This window comes from Canis aureus, chromosome 5 (genome assembly GCF_053574225.1).
Source record: "Canis aureus isolate CA01 chromosome 5, VMU_Caureus_v.1.0, whole genome shotgun sequence".
Lineage (NCBI taxonomy): Eukaryota > Metazoa > Chordata > Mammalia > Carnivora > Canidae > Canis > Canis aureus.
The window spans coordinates 25,169,214-25,189,294 of NC_135615.1; the positions used below are offsets into that span (position 1 = coordinate 25,169,214).

At 47.0% G+C, this 20,081-nt stretch overlaps 2 protein-coding genes and 1 long non-coding RNA gene across 3 annotated transcripts in view; 2 read left to right on the forward strand and 1 right to left on the reverse strand.

The window, feature by feature from the left end:
* Window positions 1-1,822, forward strand: part of UPF2 (UPF2 regulator of nonsense mediated mRNA decay) — a 102,348-nt gene extending 100,526 nt beyond the window's left edge. The window contains exon 22 of the mRNA XM_077897233.1: window positions 518-1,822. Within this exon, the coding sequence (XP_077753359.1) occupies window positions 518-527 (10 nt within the window). The 3' untranslated portion in view covers window positions 528-1,822. The remainder of the gene's footprint in view (window positions 1-517) is intronic.
* Window positions 1,823-5,248: 3,426 nt separating this feature from the next.
* Window positions 5,249-19,515, forward strand: LOC144313848 (uncharacterized). The gene is made up of 3 exons (XM_077897235.1): window positions 5,249-6,413; window positions 13,512-13,692; window positions 17,748-19,515. The coding sequence occupies exons 1-3, from the start codon at window positions 6,245-6,247 to the stop codon at window positions 17,887-17,889; spliced, it is 492 nt and encodes a 163-aa protein (XP_077753361.1). The 5' UTR covers window positions 5,249-6,244; the 3' UTR covers window positions 17,890-19,515.
* LOC144313849 (uncharacterized) lies at window positions 10,734-20,024 on the reverse strand. The gene is made up of 2 exons (XR_013379452.1): window positions 19,683-20,024; window positions 10,734-10,895 (listed from the first exon to the last, which is right to left on the reverse strand). It is a non-coding gene; the product is annotated as an uncharacterized LOC144313849 (long non-coding RNA).
* Between the last annotated feature and the right edge of the window lie 57 nt (window positions 20,025-20,081).

Genomic DNA, 20,081 nt, shown 5'->3' on the forward strand with positions numbered 1-20,081 from the left:
TTGGCCTGTCTTTGCATCTCTTGGCTCTGAAGTACTGTTGATCCCTGCAGCTCCATCATCACCTGGCATTCTCCCTATAAGTGTGTCTCTGTCCACATTTCCCCTCCTTAGGAGGACACAGGCTGGACCAGGGGCCTGGCCTACCTCAGTGTGGCCTTTTCTTAACAAATTGCATCTGCACTGACTCTTCCCAAGTTTGGTCGCATCCTGAGGTGCTGGCATTAGACTTCAGCCTGGGGACTTGGGGACACCAACCCTATACTCAGCTTTTTAGAAAGTAATTATAGCAGAGACTCCAGGGCCACCCACCTGCCGGCCATCAGAATTGCTCTTTCTGATGGCCCTCTGCTCCTGTTGTTTCTTAGTCCAGTAGGAGTGTATGTGCTCATTAAGAAACACCGATTTACCTGGGAGGCATTCATAAAACAGTGGTTGGTGGTGTTGAGGGGGCCTTTTCTTACCACAAGCTTGCCCTCAGTACTAGTTCTTTTTAACATTGCCCTGTTTGTGCCTCCAGGAGACGTTGATCCAGCAGCACGTGTCATTTCATTAGGTCCTGTATCTGATGTTGTGGATAGTGGAGTCCTCCAGCAATTGAATGAGAGCAGTGGACACATCTCAGCATGTCGGTCTAGAGAGTTGCGAATCTAAACCTGGGACAGGCTGGGGCCATGAGGCGGGAACAGCAGCCTCTGCCAACACCGGAACAAGCCGACGCTTCCAGATAAGGCGGAAAGGCCTTTTGTAATGGAAATCACGTGAGGGTTAATCTTCTCTTGAGAATGGCAGTCAAGAAATGAGACGGTTAACTTGACTCCTGAGCAGTTACACCCAGAAGAGCGTCAGTGAGATGACTGAGCCAGAGAAGAGACGGTTGTGATGGTAATGGTATGGGGGAAATGAACTTGAGGTTTAAATTTGATTTGAGTTACAGTGTCTCTGAATTGAACATCCCATGTTGGAAGAAGATACATTTGGGGGCTCCAGGACTACAGTAGAAAAGTATAGAGCAAGCAGTAAAATCTTCTAGTAAAAACTTACATGCAGGACAACAAAATGATGAAAGATAACCAAATACCAGATAATCCACCAGGAAGGCTTTTGTTTAGGAATTTGTTTCAAGAGGAACAAGGGATGAGGGAGAAAATCAGTTTTATCCATCAGAGTCAGTAATACGAAGTTGCCTATTAGGGTAAAAGAAAAATGTGAAGACTTTTGCTATACCAAGAGCATGAGTTCAGATGGCTTAGGGGAGTCTGACACCAGCCCAAGAACAGGGAGATTTGAGCCCATTGTAAGTATCATTGAAAACAAACAGCGTGCGGTCAGCATGTCACAGGAAATGGACGAAGGACAACAAGAAGGGGATCAGAAGATTTTGTTGACCTTCATGGGTTTACAGCCTCTGTCTCTAAACAAAGTATGGAAACAGTAGAGCTTTTATTTTGCGTTTGTTTTTGTTTTTGTTTTGTTTTGTTTGTTTTGTTCCCCCACCCCCACCCCAGCCCCACTAAATAGAAATGAGGGTTCTTAGTCTGTTTCTGGCGATCTGTTAATTTATTAGGGTAGTTGTCTTCCGTTGGCTTTCCGGTAGGCATAGTAAATTAAGTTGAAGAGCACCTCCGTATGCTACAACTTGATTACATCTTTTTTTCTAGCTATTTTGCATTTTTTCTTTTACCATGTTTCAGTTTCTGCATGTAGAATTAAATAAGACACAAAACTTGTAAAGTTGTAACATTTCACATGGAAATGCTGCCCGATCTTCACCAGCTTCAGAAATCTGACCTTTGCCGATGCTGCAATAAAGTGTTGTAATTTAGATTTGGCATGGTTGCGTTTTTTATTTGGCTTGGGTTTTGGAAATTCATTAAATGTGTAGATCTGTGTCTTCCAGGGTCACCCCTGTCCTTTCCGACAGTCTCAGACCATTCCTGTGTTTGCATGGTTTTCCTGGGTGCCTGGTCAGCTCGCCCATGGGTTTGTGCAGAGGGAAGCCACGGAGTCGAGTAGAATAAGCATTTTCAGAACGGGCTTAAAGCTGGTTAGGATGGGACAGGTTGACACAGCCTGGCCCAGCGTGAGGCAGTGTTCACAGTCTTACCATGTGTGTGCAGCACGGTTGACAAAAGCTTCTGTGCGACTCAGAAGGGAATCACAAGAACCATTGTTTTCAGTTTCTTTCCAGGTGTTCATTTCAAGGCAGCCTTACACAATCCAAAAAAAAATGATTGTAATCACTATTGCTAAAATTTCTAAAAATTCATCTGAGAGTCATCAGATTTGAAAAGAAATAAACTTTGAATTAGAAAAGGAAGTTTCAAAACTCCACTTAATTCCCTAACCCCATGTTCCCACCCTCATCTCCATCTTTATCATTGTTCGATATGCCATTACTTGTGATTCTGTGTTGGGGACAATGGTTTACTTTTTTTTTTTTTTTTTTGTATTCTAAGTTTTAAATTGTTAGAGGGAGCCAAGGTTAATTCTAATGTGTATCATGTACAAGGCAGAGAGTATCTGAAAATTAGCTGTGATAATTCACCTTCAGTCTTTCATTTAGAAAGAGTAAGGTCACTAGTGGGTGTCACATGTTGTGGGAACCATCAAGAAAGTGGACCAAACAAGATGGTGTGTAGCATGGGTACTTTATTCAGTTAGATTACTGGAACAAAGGTAGATTACTGGTGACAAAATAGCACCATGGAAGATAGTTTATGTGTTAACCACCAGCAAGCTTGCTTATGTTAAAAATAAATAAGGGAAGCCTCCTGACTTCTAGGAAACATTCTGATTCTCATAACTTTGTCACAGTGTTTTAGGCCTCTTTTTCCTCTTATGGCCCATCAAAGATGAGCAGGTGTTAACAGATCAGATACCAGACTTTGATCCTTTGATTCTGTTTGGGAACTAATGAGCCAAAAAGGCCTCTTGGCAGCCCAAAAGTCCCTCTTTAGGTGAGTGCCTGCACTCTGCTGTGGGAGTTGCCCATACCTTGCATTCTCTGACTCTGCATATAGTCACCACAAACATCCCCATGTGAACCTCCAGGCCAGACAGAAGGAAGGAAGGACAATGGTAGTATGCAGTAGCTGGAGGAGGTGAAGAGGAGCAGGACTAGAAACCTAACAATCACGTGAGCAAGACACACACAAAAGATAAGAGAGCATGGTGCAGAGCCAGGCTGGTGGTCCTGGAGCGTGTGGAATGTCAGTCCCGGAAGAAACAGTGAACAGATGGTGAATCATCTTGCAGGGTGCGGTGACTTCACACCACTTGATGTAGTGAAGTCAGTCATTGGTGGTAATCAGAATTTTGGTAATCCGCAGAAATAACATTCTTTTTTTTATAGGAAGGAAATAGGCCCAAAGTGGTGAGGCCAATGGCAAAGAGAGCCCTCAGATTTCCTAATAACTCCCACTGTAGTGTATAAAATCTTAATAGCACTTATAATGGAAAACCTAACGTTTAAAAAGCAGCAAAATCTCTTATAAAAGGCAGAGGTGAAACATCTTGTGTTTCCTTCTAAACTGGTTTAAAAGTTTTACATTTATGGATGACCTTTTAGCTATCCAGAAGCCCAGTGTGCTATGTAGTTGCAAACAGAAGATTTGCATTTGCTTAAACGCACGGGAGACTATAAGAATCCTAAAGTTTGAAACCAACACAGGAGTATTGTTGGACTTTAAAATAACTATATGCAGTCTGAATCCACATGTGCTCTCTGCTCCTCCACTCTTTTCTTCCTTACTGTCTTAAGTCTCCTCAGGCTGCCATCATAGAGTGGGCGGCTTAAACAGCATTTCTTCTCACAGTTGTGGAGGTTGGAAGCTCAAGGTCAAAGTGCCACACACTCATGTTCTGGTGAGGCCTCTCTCTCTGGCTGACCTCACAATATCCTCACGTGGCCTTCCCTCTCTGCATTTTCCATGTTCTTTACATCTTTCTCTTGTAAGGACACCACCCCTATCACATTAGGGCCTCATCCTATGACCTCATTTAACCTTAGTTATCTCCTTTAGAGGCCCCTCCCAAATAACCATAGTCACACTGGGGGTTGGTGGTCCAACCTATGAAATTTGGGGGACATGATTCAGTTGATAGCATTCACCATCAACTTGGCTGCTGACATCTGCTGAGTGTTCCGTCTGTAGATAGAGAGACGACTTGATGGTTTGCAACCACATCTGCATACACGCAGTGGCTGGCCCCAGTTGGCACAGGCTTCTGACCTTGGGCCAATGAGCTGTGGTCGAGGGACGGTTCTGCGACATCGTGGCTGCTCTTGCAGGGGCCGTCCGAATTATCTGGGGGAGGGCCAATTCCTACACTCAGTTTTACAAAATTGGGGTTCTTGGATTTTATTTTATTTTTGGGGGTTCTCGGATTTTTTTGGGTGGCTTCTCGGATTTTATTTTATTTTTTTTGGGTTCTCGGATTTTAAATGTGAGGTTTCCCACACAGCTCTAAGTTTATTTCTCAAGTTTGATTTTTAAAGAACCCCAAACATTTTATCTGTACAACCTCTCATTAAAGCATCCCTTTTACGTTGTGTGGCTGCATCGAGCTCTCCGTCTGGTGCTTGTCCTTAGACTTGTTTTAAATGAAAACAAAATTGAAGTAGGATCCATTTAAAATAAATTTCAAAATACTTAGCATGCTATAGTAAAATCACATTTTTGACATTCTCATTTAAATATATTTTTTCTTTAACTTTTGGAAATCAAAGGACATTCAGCCACCTGTTATCTCAATAAATAAGCTTTTTTGGAGGAATAAATAACTTTATTATTCAACTGTTTCCTCAGAAGCAATTCTAATTTTCTAGTTTTTGAGAAAAACATTTCAAATTCTGTAGAGTGTGTACATATGTGTGCAAATGCTCACGTTTTTAATGTCATTCTGGTTCTATGAACTGTTTGCTTTGTAATCTAAGAGGTAAACTTGTAATCTAAGAAATGGGTTTAATGTATCCCCCCAACAACTGTGTGTGCCTGTATACACTTACCATTAGGGGATGCTCAGGTCTGAAACATATTTTCAGTAGCAGCCCAAAGGCCAGAAATACCTACTATGTTCAGAGGGGCCGTGAAGGGGCCAAGGTAACCAGTGATCACTCATTTACTAGTTGTATATTGAGCACCACCTCTGACACTTCCTTCCTATGTGACGTTAGGTAGTTATTAACCTCTAGACCTCAGTTTTCTCATCTGTAAAATGGGATCATTTATTAGGGTTGTATGAAGAAATATTGGCATAATGGACATTAGGGTCTTAACACAGCGGCTGTTGGGTAGTAAGTACTCAGTGAAGGTTAACTAGTAGTAGTGATGGTGGTAGTAGGAATAGTAGTAGTTGTAGTACCACCACAGCTTCTGTGTGCCAGATGCAGTGTTGCTTAAAAGTTGACTGACACACTCTGCCCTTGAAGAACTCATAAATCGTTCAAGTGTACAGGGAATGAATGTCACATTCAGAACTGGGTGGCTAAAATCATACACATGACCTCCAACAAATTATAAACTTTATTGCCCATACAAAGATGTGCCCGAAAAGCAGTGGGAAAGCCACCCTTCCAAGTGAATCTGGCCTGGACTAAGTCCTGTCTCCTTGCCCATCTACCCCAAAGAATGCCAGCCACTTAAATTCAGTCATAAACCTCTTATTTTCTCACTAATTGTTTTCCTGTCTGTAACTTCCTCAACAGCAGAGAGTCAGTGGTTGACTTGAATATTAAGGAGAACTACATGGTGGTCGTAGTTCATACGACTCCAAAAGTATCGTGGTAGCTTCTGAGTCCTAACATTCCTGAATGAGAATGAGTTGTTGGGTCAGGCCACCCCCAGTGTTTTCCCAAAGCATATCATGGATGGGGGTCAGACTGACAAAATTCCCAGACGCTCTTTGGAAGAGATGGGGGTCCTAGAAACTCCAAAGGCTGGCGACTTCTTCCAGCAGGCAAGGTGGGCCAAGAAAGTACTTCAGAGCCCTATTAGGACTGAGGTGGGATTTTCATTAGGCTTCTTTGAGAGGGCGCTGACAAAGAATGAGAAGTGAAGGGGGGCGAAACAGGAAGCAGTTTTAAAATAAAGTGCAGTTCCTTGCTTTAACCAGTTTGACAACCTGCTTGTGTGTGTAGCACAGGGGCATGTGGGGCATGGCTTTCAAATCAGTGAGCTCAAGTTTACTACAACTTCTGTGTGCACAGGGGCCATTGATGAAGCATTGAGAGGAATTGTAAGGAATGGCCCAAATGCTTCAGAAAGTTATAACCTTGATCAAAGCTGCACTCAGAATGTGTACCCTTCCACGTCAACGCAGGACCAACCACCGCACTTCCCCCTTCCATGACCCCAGTGTGGTGAGGGATGCTGGACAGCGCCGGCTGGAATTCTGGTCCTGCCCCTTGTTGGGTAAGTGTCATAACCTAAGCCTCATTTAACTCATTTATTCAGTGAGAAATTATGAATTTTCCGGGGTTGTTTTGAAAATTGAAGCATTCGAAAAAAAGAGAAAAAAAAGAAAATTGAAGCATTTGTTCAACACCCGGTATGTGCTAGGCTGTGGTGACAGGGATGCACAAGGCCAAATCCTGCTTCTATGGCGCTTACATTCTAGGAGAGAGAGACATGTAATCAAAAAAAGGTTAAAAATGTCAGAGAAGCCACAATGGATGGCTACTGTGGTGTGCCTTCCAGAGTTCCTTGGCTGACGTCCTTGTTCTGGGAGCACTGCTGACAGGTGGCCTTCAGCGGTTCGCTCCTTATGGGACTGCTGGGCTGCAGGCGTTGCCGGATGTGGCCTGGGGCGGCCCACAGGCAGAGACTGGTCAGTGCAGGAGCATGAAGGCCTGACCATCCTTGTTCCTGGTCAGGGCTCTAGGGCTTTTCCAACTGTAGAGCTCCCCACAGGAGTGTTGTTGGGCCTGCATCAGCCCACTTGCCCCTCTACTTATCCATCCTGCTCATGGAATAAACATTCCATGCTCTAAACTCCTCCTCAGGGCCTGCTTTCTTGAGACTACACTGTAACCCAGCTGCTGTGCTGGTGGAGCCACTGTGGCCAGTTGTCTTCTTGAGATTGGGTCTGTAGAGAAGGGGTCCTCCCTTCTGCAAAGAGAACTGGCTCAGCCAAGACGCAAATGACAAAGACCAGCCCTTGGAAATGGGGGACACACATGCCACATAAGATTGCAGAAAAAGGAAAGAGTGTGACCTGTTGAGGAACTCAGGGGAAAAGCAGTAGGAGGCAGGGCCTATACTGGAGAGAATTTGTATTCCAGAGTGAGAAATTTGGGTTTCCTTCCAGGTGTGATAGCATTAATTTGATCTGATTTTAATGAGTCACTGCTGAGTGGAGGGCAAGATCATAGGGGAGCTGGAGAGACCCGGGAGGCAGGAGCCCTGAGGAGAGGGTGAGAGGTCATGGGGTTGATGGTGGGGAGAAGGATCAGGTTTCAGACCTATTTCCTGAGGACAGCCAAGAGGGTCAGCTGGTGGATTCCATGGGGAGGGAGCAGAAAGAACCATTTTGTCCCCAGCCTGAGCAGTTGGTTGGTGGGGTGCTGAGAGAGAGCAAGCAGGCAGGTGTCATTCATGGGGAAAGGGAGTCTCATGGAGGTTCCCGCTTCCCCTTTGCAGAGCTGGGACCCACACCTAGTTTTCACAGGCTGCCAGTGAAAATGGACACTGCCAAATAAATGGACCTGGTTTCTGGAGACTTCCTAGTCGGCAGGTGGGCAGGCAAAGGTCTTAGCCAGACAGCTGAGATCCCGTTGCCCTGGAAAAGGGAAAGGAGGCACCAGGGGCCTCTTCTCCAGAACTGCTCCACGTGAAACTTGTAGAGCTCAGGCCCTGCCTGTCCTTTGGGCCCCTTGGGCTCCGGGCCTGGGGCTTGATGCGTGAGGGAATGCTCCCTGCAGGGCTGTGCAGACCCGTGAGAACAGGGCTGATTGCAAACTGATCCCTCTCTCTCTGTTCTGTGTGACCTGGATTTTCCTTTCCTTTTAATTTGACTTTTGTTTGTTTGCTTTGCATTGTCTCCGAGCGACTCAGGAGACGTAAGAGGAGGCCAGGCTGGCAGTGTCATTGCACACCTGGATCAGGCCAGAGGTCTCCGTGCCGCAGCCTGGACACCCACAAGCTGCGGCACAGAGACCAGCACCTTAGCAGCAAAGCCCTGGGCTTCCTAAAGGTTCAGTGCCAGGCAAACCGCACCCACCCGGGCGCTCCCCCTCCCCTGCCAACTGCAGTAGGAATCAGAAGTTGCCTTCTTATCAGCAGCAGGGCCCCCATGGGAGAAAGACTTCTTCTCAGAGCCTGGTGGGAGAAAGGTGGAAGGTGAGAGAGATCTGGGGCTGGCAGAAATGTTTAGGTTTCTAGTGCCAGCTCTGTGTGACTCTGCCCCTTCCATGGTCAACCAGTGTTTCCGCACAGGCTCCCAGGGCCCTCAGTTCTTGCTGGCTCAGTCTGAAAACAAATATGGAGATTAAATGCACGAAAGGCAGGCAACCCCCCTCATGTTACTGAGGGAGGAAACCTAAAATATTTACAAAATCCCTAATCCCATTTTACTTCTTAAACACTTTAGCTGGAAATGATTATAAACTCAAGAGAGGTTGCAAAAATAGTACAAGAGTCCTACAAACCCTTCATCCAGCTTCCGCCAGTGGTGGCATCTTGGTGATGATCATATAGTATCAAACCCAGTAAATTGACATTAGTTCAATACTGATAACTACAGACTTTGTCCAATTTCCACTAGTTTTTACATACACATTTGTGTGGGTGGTCCTGTACAATGGGATTCCATGTGGGGATTCATGTAACCCTGCCACAATCAAGATAGAGGACTTCCATCATCACAAAGGAATTCATGCACTATCTCTTGTCTCTGGGTAGGTTAGAGTTCCCCAGAGAAACAAAACCAATAGGATATTTATAGACATATATGAGGACATTTATTATAGGAATTGGTTTATGGGGTTATGGAGGTTGGGAAGTCACACAGTCTGCCTTCTGCAAGCTGGAGAAACAGGACAGCGAGTGGTATAATTCACAGTCTGGATCTGAAGGCCCAAGAACCACCAGCCCTTGTGTCTGAGGTCAGGAGAAGGTGGATGTCCCAAGTGGAGCAAAGAGAGCAGATTTGCCCTCCCTCCACCTGTTGTTCTATTCAGGCTCCCAACGAATTGGAGGATGCCACTGCCACTGGGGAGGGCAATATTCTTCACTCAGTCAACCGATTCAAACACTAGTCTCTTCCAGAAACACTGAGACACAGACTCAGAAATACTGTTTGCCAGTGATCTGGGCATCCCTTAACCCAGACAAGCTGACCCATAAAATCAACCATCACACCAAGAAACTATTAATTTGGCTTCATCTCTATAGTTTTGCCATTTTGAGAATGTTATATAAATTGAATCATACATTGTGATACCCAGGGTGATGCATGTGTTGGAAGTTTATTCTTTCGGATTGCTGGGCAGCATCCTGCTGGATGTACCAAAGTTCGTTTGACAATTTACCCACTGAAGGACATTTAGATTGTTCCCAGTTTGGGGCTATTCTAAATAAAACTGCTACAAATATTTGTGTATGGGTTATTTTTTTTATTGTGGCAAAATAGACACAAAATTTGCCATTTTAACCACCTTTATTACAGTTTAGTGTCCAAGCATTTGTGTGAATGCAAGTTGTTATTTCCCTGAGACAGATGTCCAAGAATGCACTTGCTGGATCCTATGGTATATGAATGTCTGGTTTCGTAAGAAACAACTACCAAGCTGTTTTCCAGAGTGATGGCACCGGCAGTGTATGAGAGATCCAGTTTCTCCACATTGTTGCCAGCGTTCGGGCTTAACCACTGTTTTATTTTAGCTACCATTATAGGTGTGGAGTTGTATCACCTTGTAGTTCTAATTTGCACTTCCCCCGTGGCTGAGGATGTTAAATATCTTTCTATGTGTCTGTTTGCTAAACATATCTCCTCTTTGGTGAAACGCCTGTTCAGGTCTGTGGCCTTTCTAATTTGATTATAAGCAGGCTTGCGCTGGTATTTTTGAGTTTTGAGAATGTTTTTTTTATAGATCCTGGATACAAGGCAGATACATAATATTCAGATATTTTCCCCCAATCTGTATCTTGTCTTTCATTCTTACTAGTGTTTTTTTTAATCAGCAAAAGTTTTTAATTTTAATGAGGTTCAACTTACTTTTTTATCCCCATAAATTATTTCATGCCCCAAGTACTCCATTCTTTGCCGAATCCTAGTTCTCAAAGATTTTCTGCCATCCTTCCTTCCTAAAAGCTTTTTGGTTTTACATTTTACATTTTAAGTCTGTGATCTGTTTTGAGTTTATCTTGGTGTAAGATGTGAGATTTAGGGCAAGGAATTTTTTTTTTTTTTTGCCTAGGATGTTCTGTTACATGCCATTTGTTGAAGAGGCTATCATTCTTCTATAGGATTGCTTTTGAGTCTTTGTCAGAAAAAAAAAAAAACACAAAAACAAAAACCAACCACAGAACATATTTTGCAGGTCTGGTTTTGGTTTCTTTATTTCGTTCCATTGAGCTCTGTGTCTTGTCCTCTGCAAATACCACACTGTCTTGATTACAGTAGCTCTGTAGTAAGCCTCCATATCAGGTAGAGTGGTTCCTCCCATTTGATTCTTCTTTGTCAAGATTGTTTTAGCTTAGGACGCCTCAGTGGCTCAGTGGTTGAGCATCTGCCTTCTGCTCAGGGTGTGATCCCAGACTCCCAAGTTGGGAGTCTAAGCATCTGCCTTCTGCTCAGGGTGTGATCACATTGGGCTCCCGGTGGGAAGCCTGCTTCTGCCTCTGCCTGTGTCTCTCCCTCTCTCTGTGTGTCTCTCAAAAAGAAATAAATAAAATCTTAAAAAAAAAAAAAAGATTGTTTTAGCTCATCTAGATCCTTTGGCTTTCCATATAAATATTAGAATAAGCTTGTCTGTGTCTACAAAATATTTTGCCAAGATTTTGATAAGAATTGCATTATTATTTTTTAGCTATTGTGAATGAATTTATTTTCTGAATTTCATTTTCAGATTGTTCATTGCTCACATCTAGAAATGCAGTCTTTTTTTTTTTTTCCATTGGCCTTGTATCTTGTGACATTGTCTGACCCTTTAATTAGCTCTAGTGGTTGTTTTGTGGATTCCTTAGGATTTTCATCATAGAGGAGTATGTCATTCCACAAATACAGTTTTCCTTGTTGCTTTCTAATCTGGATATCTTTTATTTCCTTTTCTTACCTGATTGCCCTGGTTAGAATCTCTAGTATGATAGTAGAAATACTGGGAGTGGACATCCTTGCCTTGCTCCTGATCTTAGAAGAAAGCATTCTGTTTTTCATCATGTAGTATAGTGCAGAGAAAACCATATACTGACCAAGAACTAGCCTCTTGGTAAAGGGGGTGGGTGGGTTGGGCAAGGGCCTCCAGAAAGACTTCCCAAGGAAATGAGTTGGGAGGATGAACTCACCGAGGTCAGGAAGTCTGAGTTTGTCCTGACTTTCTAGTCCTGGAGCTGGTAGCTGAAGAGGTTGGACTCAGGACTGCTGAAGCTGTTGCTGGCATGGCTGTGCTTCCCCAACAGGGTAGATCTCTCCTTCCCACCAGACCCATGGATGAGACAGCCAAACAGTCTCTAGAGGGTCTTGTGCCACCACAGGGGATGTCTCACTTCCCATCACTCCAGGGTGTAGAGCAGACTTGGGGCTGGGCAGGCAAATTGAGATGCTCCCCACCATTCCAGGGAAGAAAGCCAAAAGCTAGCACATGGAACTCTTGTCCCAAGGTGCCCAGGCCAACTGCCAACAATGGGGAACCCATGGGCCTTCTTCCTGTAGTAGGAAACTGACTTTCATTTATTCCTTCCTCCAATAATCCCTGTACTTACTGAATGCATTTGTCTAGCACCAGCTAGGTGCAAGGCATCTTTTGAGACATGGCGCGGGGTGAAATAGACTAACAGCGTCCTTATTAACCAGACATTTGTAATTAACAACAGAGACATAGAGTCTCAAATACTTACACCTCAGGAACAATGTGAGCTCTGAGACAAGAGAGGCATAAACCAACTGTTGTAGTCCTTCTGAGAAAAGAGTGCATGCGTGCGTGTCTGTGTGTGTGTGTGTGTGTGTGTCTGTGTGTGTGTGTGTGTGTAGGTGTAGGTGTAGGGGATGGGTTAGGGTAAGTGGGAGCAAGGGGTTTCCATGAAGGGAGAAGCAGGCCTTAAAAGATGCACAGGATTTTGACAGATAACTGGCAGGAGCTTCAGGGACAGCTTAGAGTAGTGATTATCAAATGCTCTTGTGGGTGTGACTCAGTGGAGATGTTAAAATGCAGATTCTGATTTGGTGGGTCTTGGAGAGGGCTTGAGAGTTCCAACTGATGCTGCAGGTCAGAGGGTGGCTCGAGGAGCCAGGGTGTAGAGAACATCTGCTATTAATTGGATGGAGATGAGTGGGGGAGAAGGACAGAAGAGTTAGACAAATAGGGCCAGATTCTAGCCTGGGGAGTTTAAACTGTATTTGGCAGCTATCACACAACCTCTGAAGGTATTTGGGTCATGAAGTGAGCCAATCCAGACCTTAGGAAGATTGGCCTGCAAATCACTCAATGGAGAGACAGAGCTGGGCAACTAAAGGCAGAGTGATTTTTCTATTCATTCATTCCCCAACCCACCCATTCACTCAGCGACCTGTTCACTTACCTACCCACCCATCCATCCACACACCCACCCATTCATCCACACACCCATCCATCCATCCATCTACCCACACACCCATTCATTCATCTACCATCCATCCACCCACCCACCCATCCATCCATCATCTGTCTGCCATCCACCAACATTTGTTAGATGCCCATTATGCTCCACACCCTGGGGGAGGATGAAGAAGACCCATTCTTTCCTCCCCAGGATCCCAGAGCCTAGTAGGATTGATGAGCCCATAGTATGTGTGCAGTTTCCATGTGAGCCCAGAAGAAGCAAGTGGGCAAGGAGCTTCCAAAGGAAGGGACCCTTGAGAACTTTCTAAGAGTGGTGGGAGATACTTGGATAAAGAAGAGTCCAATTAGAGGTTGCCGCCTGAGCAAAAGTCAGCCACAGCAGTGAGATGCATGTGGGTAGCTGCTGGACGTTTGGGTTGACAAGGACTCAAGAAGTATAGTTGGGTCCCTGGTCATAAACAGTAGGGACACACTCACACTCACACACACATCGTCTCTTCTCTCTCCTTTTCTTTCTGCTCCCCCATGCCTTTAGCTCCTCACGGGCTCTGGGTCAGGGGCCCTTTGGCAGTGGGGTGGTGTCGGGATAGGGGTGGGCAGTGAAGGATTATCTGTATCTGAAGGAATTCTGCAGAAGCAGACACTCTCCGCCAGAGAGAGCATCAGGAACATATCTCCTACTCAGAATATTTGGAGAGCCTGGGGGTCACTGGTCTTCCCACCGGGTTTCAGGCCATCTTAATGTCTCTCAAAGGTGAAAGTTGCAGCAGACCTGACCCAGGTCTCACTCCAACCGAAGTCTGCAGCGCAGAAGAGCAGATCCACTTGTCACCCAGGATGACGGAGGGAGAAGAGTTTGTCTGCCTGGGCAGCCATAACCAAGTCCCAGGGACATTTAGTTCTCACAGTTCTGGAGGCTGGAAGTCCAGATCAAGGTATGGGCAGGGCTGGGCCTTGGGAGGCCTCTTGCAGAAGCCACATTCTCCCTGTGTCTTCCCATGCCCTTTCCTCTGTCATTTATAGGAACAGGGAGATAGAGAGAATGCATGCTCTCTGGTGTGTCTTTTCTTATGAGAACTCTACCACTACTAGATGAGGGCCCCACCCTTACGATCTCTTCTAACCTTAATTAGAAGCCCTCTGAGCACAAGCACCTATCTTCATTTGTTTTTATTTTAAATTCAGTTCATTAACATACAGTGTCTTATTAGTTTTAGAGGTAGAGTTCAGTGATTCATCAGTTGCATCTAACACCCAGTGCTCATCCCATCACGTGTCCTCCTTAACGCCCATCACCCAGTTACCCCATCCCTCCACCCACCTCCCCTCCAGCAACCCTCAGTTTGTTTCCGAGTTAAGAGTCTCTTATGGTTTGTCTCCCTCTCTGATTTCATCTTATTTTATTTTCCCCTCCCTTCCCCTATGATCCTCTGTTTTGTTTCTTGAATTCCACATATGAGTGGAGTCATATAAGTGTCTTTCTCTGATTGAGGTCTTTTGCTCAGCATAATACGCTCTAGTTCCATCCACATCACTGCAAACGGTTAGAGCTCTTATCTTCAAATACAGTCCTGTTGAGAGTTAGGGCCTCAACATACAAATTTGTGAGGGGACATAATTCAGTCCATAACAGGGCCTAAGAGACCATTTAGTCCAGCCCCCTTATTCTTCTGATGAGAAAATTGAAGCTCACAGAGGTTGAGCAGTTTGCCAAAGGTCACACAGTTACCTAGCATCACAACCAGATTGGAGGTCAGGCCTGACATCTCCCAGGACAGCGTCTTCCAGCTGATGTGGCTGAGTGTGGCGAGGCCTGCCATAGGCACGCCCCTCACCAGTAATTCTCTGTTTATTTGAGAGAAGAGCAGAGGGGAACAGGCCCACCCCAAACCCTGAAGGGTTTAGTTTAGACCTCAGAAGACTTTCTGTTTGAAAAAATTGAGTCCCCGCCAAGTGTGTCCAGTGGCAATTACGGGTTGTTGGTTTTTTTAAACTTGGAAAATGGCAGAAAGTTGGGCAGAGGGCCAGGGAATGGATTTCATAACTGAAGATCCATCTAGACTTAGGTTTCTACATCAATTAGGAAAGTATTCCACTGAAGCTTTCTGAATCCAGAAGGCTAGCCAGCAGGAAATAGTCCCTGAAAAAAAAATCTCCCTGAGCATACCTTTGGCCCAGCAGCCTGACCTTGGGGGTGAGGGCAGGGAGCAGAGCATGTGCCGGGCTGTTTACCTTGGTTAGGCATTGCAGATAAGCATCCGTTTGTGTTTGCAGAGGGGGGCCAAAGTTTGGGTGGGCAAGGTCGGGTCAGAGCAGGCAGGAGAAGCTGTGGGCAGCTGCCACCCAGGGTGGGGGCTGGTGTGGGGGCTGGGGGTGGGGAGGGCAGGGTGGCTGCAGCCCAGCTGAGAGGCCTCGGCTCCCCTACAGGCAATCCTACTCCATCTTCTCCCGGCCCTGCTGGACCTCTGCTGGGACAGCCTTAACTGCTGTGATGTTCCTTCTCTCTCTCTCTCTCTCTCTCTCTCTCATTCCTTCTTTCTCATTCTCTCTCTCTCTTCCCATACCACCCCTGACAGCAAAATTCTGCCCTGACCCAGGCCCAAAATACTTTTTTTCTATTTCTCTTTTTTGAGAAAATGATGTTTTCATTGAAAAAATGAATTTCCACCATCCCTTTCAGACCCACAGATGCCATTTTTTAGGAAAAATCTGAGACCTGCCTTGTCGGGTCACGTGAGCGAGCAGTTGGCACTCTGAGCAGTGTCACTCCCGATTTGCAGTGGGAGACATGGTCTTTGGAGAGACCACATGAGAGGGCACAAGAATGAATCAGTCAATTCTTGCTACAGCCTGATTATGACCTGGGCTCAGTGTTTCCTGGCTCGGTGGAATGAAGCCACTGCCCTCATTCAGAATACCAGAGAAGAAAGGAAGAGGCCAGAAGGGCATCTCTGGGTGGCTGCCGGCTGCTGAGGTCCCCACCCACTCCCAAGCCTGGGAGGCCACAGATAACATAATGAGCATCCACTCTTTATAAAGAGATTCCAGAAGACTACAGAACACAGATCCCTTCTCTCAGACGCTGCCTTTGGGTGGGGAGAGAGTCCCGCTCTATGGGACCCCATGCTTCCATCCCACCAGGCTGATGGAGGAAACTCGAGGCCGGCTGTTGGCTCTGTTTTTCATGGCCGCGCCCTCCCTTGGTGGGCGAGCAGAGGTGCGTGGGCAAAGGAGGGATGCAGAATGTCCAGAGCCACAGGAGCCGGGTTTTGGTTCAATCCCGATTCCAGATGCTTGGCCCCACAGTCCCTAGAGGCGGCTCTGGGGGGAGACTGGTGATTTGGGAAATGTGGTCAGTGGGCACATAGCCTTCATTCCACGGTGTTTGGTTTACTAAAGAAATGAGTGCGTTTAAGCCCCCAAGGGCCTGCCGAGGAAGGCCTGCTTCCTGCTGACGTGGCGGGAACTGTTTCCATTCTTAGCTGACCCGGGGTCAGTGTGGATTCTTCAGGCCCGGGAGCCCCTGCAAGTGTGGATGTGACCTTACCCCACCTCCGGATCCTGTCCTGTGTGTGGCTTAGATCTCAGGGCTGCAGGGGTGGAGAGCGTAACGGTCTTCCAGTCAGCTCTTGAATGCCCTTGACCAACATCCTACCCAGCTGGACAGGATATTTGGACGGTGCCCCTAACCCAGCCGTTCGACTTCAGATGTGTGGATGCAGCCTCGCCAGCCCGTTGTGCACCCTGGAGCAATGGCATCACACAGGATGCTGGGTGGGGTGCAGCGCTTGGCATCAGACACCTATTGGGTGCCCAGTCTCTCCGGTCACTTGCTGGCCTGTGACCTTGGACCTTGGTCTCTCTAACCTTCAGCTTCCTCGTCCTTCAGTAGAAATGATAAGGGAAGCTAATTCCATTAGTTCATCATGGGGTGGAGTCACATAAAGCCCTTGGCACCATACGTGGCACAGAAATATGCACTGCCTGTGTGGCCGCTGTGGACCGGGGGTTGTGAGCGTTCCCAGCTGAGGGGGGTTGGGACTGAGTCTGAGGTGTCTGCTGCAGGAGAATAGCGAGTGAGTATTCATTTGGAGTCAAGAGGTTCATAGGGCCTCATCAAATTGAGTCCTGGCTACTTGGCTTTGAAACAGCCTTACCTTGGAGGGGCTTTGTTTGTCCTAAATGACACACTCAACTTAAATATGTGAACTCCATGCCTAGCCCTCAGCACACCGGGGCCCAGGGGCATAGGTAAGACCTGACCGGTCTGAAGTCATCCTAAACTGAAAGGGCTCCTGGGGCCCAGTGACTCACTGGACAGGCTGCACTAACCCAAACTAACCAGCTCAATCCCCTTCCCAAGACTCCTGAGGAAAAGACACTCTGGCCAGCTGCCCTCTGGGCCCTGCGGGTGGAGTGGGGGATGGGGGAGGCATGATGTCAAATTCTGGCCTGGCCTGTAAATCACCTTTGGGTGGGCCTGGCCACACCACACTCGGCCTCCTCCTCCCCAAGGGTGGGGGCCAGGCGGCCCAGGGGCCACGACTGAAAGAGGAGCTGCGTGAGGAGCTGAAAGGATCTCCCGAGGAAGCCGCCCAGCTCGATAATTACAGTGGCCTGAACTTCCAACCTGGTCTCAACCAGGTTCTGGTCTCCCTGGGGCTTCAGACAGCCCTCTCTTGGCAAGGAGCCTCAGAATGGAATGTTCTGGGACCAGGAGGTGTATCACACATGCTACAAATGCCTGTTCAGTGATGTCAGAGGATGCAAAGAGGTGAAGGCTGACTTTGCTAATCCCAGCTTCTCCCCTTCTCCGCCCCTTTGGCTGTCCCTTCCCCATCGCTGTCCTCTTTCTTCCTCCCACTCCTGACTTGAAACGTCCCTCAGGAAAGGTAGACTTTAGACCATAGCATTTAAACTATAATGTAAATGACTGGCAGCTCTCTGGCATTTCCCTTTCTCTGTCTTTTTTCTTTTTTTTTTTAAACAGGTTTGACATGGCCCTAGTCTTGGCTTCTGAAACACGAATCTCCAGGGATACCCAAAAGACCACGGGTATACAAGACTTACATTCTTTTCCAAACATCTACAAAATATTTTTGAAATTAAGGTCAGACTTTCTGTCGGCATAAACCCATGTTACGCATTCTGAACCTAACACGGAGCTTCAAAGGGAATTCACAGGAATGTTCTGTGTTTCTGAGCATGTGTTTACTTAAAGGCTCCCAAGTTTTAAGAAAGGCAGACGTGACTGAACCAGCTGTAAAACTGCAGAATCACAGGGGGAAACTTTTAATGCAACCTTGGTAGAGAGTACAGGCTGCAAGGACAGCTGAGAACATTAAAAACAAGGAAGGATACTTGCAGGGGGAGGGGCAGCACCAGGCCCGTCAAACAGGAGCTGGATGGGGAGAGTCCACGAGGAGCAGTGCGGGACCCCATCCTCGCTCTGCACCCACACCCAACAAGCCTTGCATCTTTAGAAGGAAAAAGTTCCTAGCGTCTTAGCCAGCTCAAAGTCCAAGTCGCGGGGACTGACTTTTGACAGTCACTGCTTCCAGTTCCCAAAGCTTCTATTTGCTCTCTGATGACTTTTGCTCCCGTGGTGGTGTTCTCGGGACATTCAGTATTATAATTAGGAAATGTACTTTGGGAGAATGAGATTAGTGGCATTTATGGCAAGGCAGGTCAAAAAATAAACGCATTGTGTACATTACTGGTGGCATAATAAAACGGCACAGGCACTCTGGAAAACATGTTGGCGGTTTCTCATGAAACTAAACATGGCTGGGGCGGCTGGGTGGCTCAGTCGGTTAAGCATCTGCCTTGGGCTCAGGTCATGATGCCAGAGTCCTGGGATCGAGCCCCATCAGGCTCCCTGTTCAGTGGGCAGCCTGCTTCTCCCTCTGCCTCTGCCCCTCCCCCTGCTTGTGCTCTTTCTCTCTCTCTCTCTGTCAAATAAATAAATAAAATCTTAAAAAAAGAGAGAAAAACCTTTTATAGATGCAAGTCATTTTCACCCTTAATGTCCTACACTGAGTGTAGAAATAGTTTCCTTGTTTATGTGCAAGGAGGAATTGAGGCTCAAGGAGATTAGGGACTGAGTGTGGCTGATGCTCATGGAAGGTTTCCTACAGGCCAGACACCCACCTGTGTTACCCATTTATTACTCACCAATCCCACCACATAGGCACAAGGATCTCCATTTTATTTTATTTTGTTTTTTAAAGACTTTATTTATTTGAGAGGGAGAGAGAACATGAGCAGAGGAGGGGCAGAGGGAGAGGGAGAAGCAGACTCCTCGCCCGCAGGGAGCCTGACATGGGACTCCATCCCAGACCTCGGAATCCAGGGATCATGACCTGAACCAAAGGCAGATGCTTAACCAACTGAGTCATCCAGGCGCCCCAGTCATCTCCATTTTACACATGGGAAGCTGAGACTTAGAGACACCAGGTAACTTACCCACAGTCCCAAGGTAATAAACACTGGAGCCAGGACCAGAGTCTAGAAGTTTTGACTCCAAAGCCTATGTATTTCACCACCATGCTGCACTGCCCTTCAGGTCACTGAGTTGTTAGACACAGGACCCTGGGTTCCCATATCTCTGCCCTCTGCTGAAGCCATCCCGAATGCCCAACGTCTGAGGCCAAATAGCACCTCCCTTGGTACAGGAGGCTGCTCCAGAATGGCTCGGTTGCAAAACAAATGCAGGGATGCAGCTGCCAGCTATGTGCACAGGGGGGCCCTCTGCCTGGCCTCTGGGATGGGTATCCCTGTGTTGGTGGGCACCCGCCTCCGAGACTGGTTGCACACGCCGGTGAGGGTCATTTTCACCCTCTCCCTCCGTGCCAGCAGGTTGGCTCTGACTCTGGCCCACGGCACAGGCTGCACTGGAGGCTGGTCGATGAGCTTGAGAACTCACCCTCTGCCACGGGAGGCTTGTTTCTCCTGGGTCACCTCTCCCTGGCCAGATGGAGGGAGGCGAAGTCTTGATGCGCTGGAGGAGGTGCCCGGCAGCTTCCCCCTGAAGACAGAGCAGGAGCCCCAGGCCGAATCCAAAGCAGAAAGCATGTGAATGAGACAAGGGGAGAGAGTGTGGAATGCTAGCACAGATTCCTGAGAGAGGCGAGGCAGGCACGCTGGTCTAGCCTGGCTCAGGTCCAGTGTGCACTTCTGAGCCAAGGACACTGGGTCCAGCTTCGGCCTAAGAGTGCGAGCGCTGGAGAAAAGGACTCCTCTCTTAGTTCTGAGCCCCTAAAATGCATTATCGTGGGGGCAGACTTGCTATCTGATGCCCCAGTAAGCATTGATGGCATAGCAC

Coding starts and splice junctions, on each gene's coding strand:
- LOC144313848 (XM_077897235.1), top strand. CDS start 6,245: ATGGCCCAAATGCTTCAGAAAGTTATAACCTTGATCAAAGCTGCACTC. Junction 6,414..13,511: donor CTGGTCCTGCCCCTTGTTGG/GTAAGTGTCATA, acceptor TGTCTCTCAAAG/GTGAAAGTTGCAGCAGACCT. Junction 13,693..17,747: donor GGCTGGAAGTCCAGATCAAG/GTATGGGCAGGG, acceptor TTTTTTAAACAG/GTTTGACATGGCCCTAGTCT.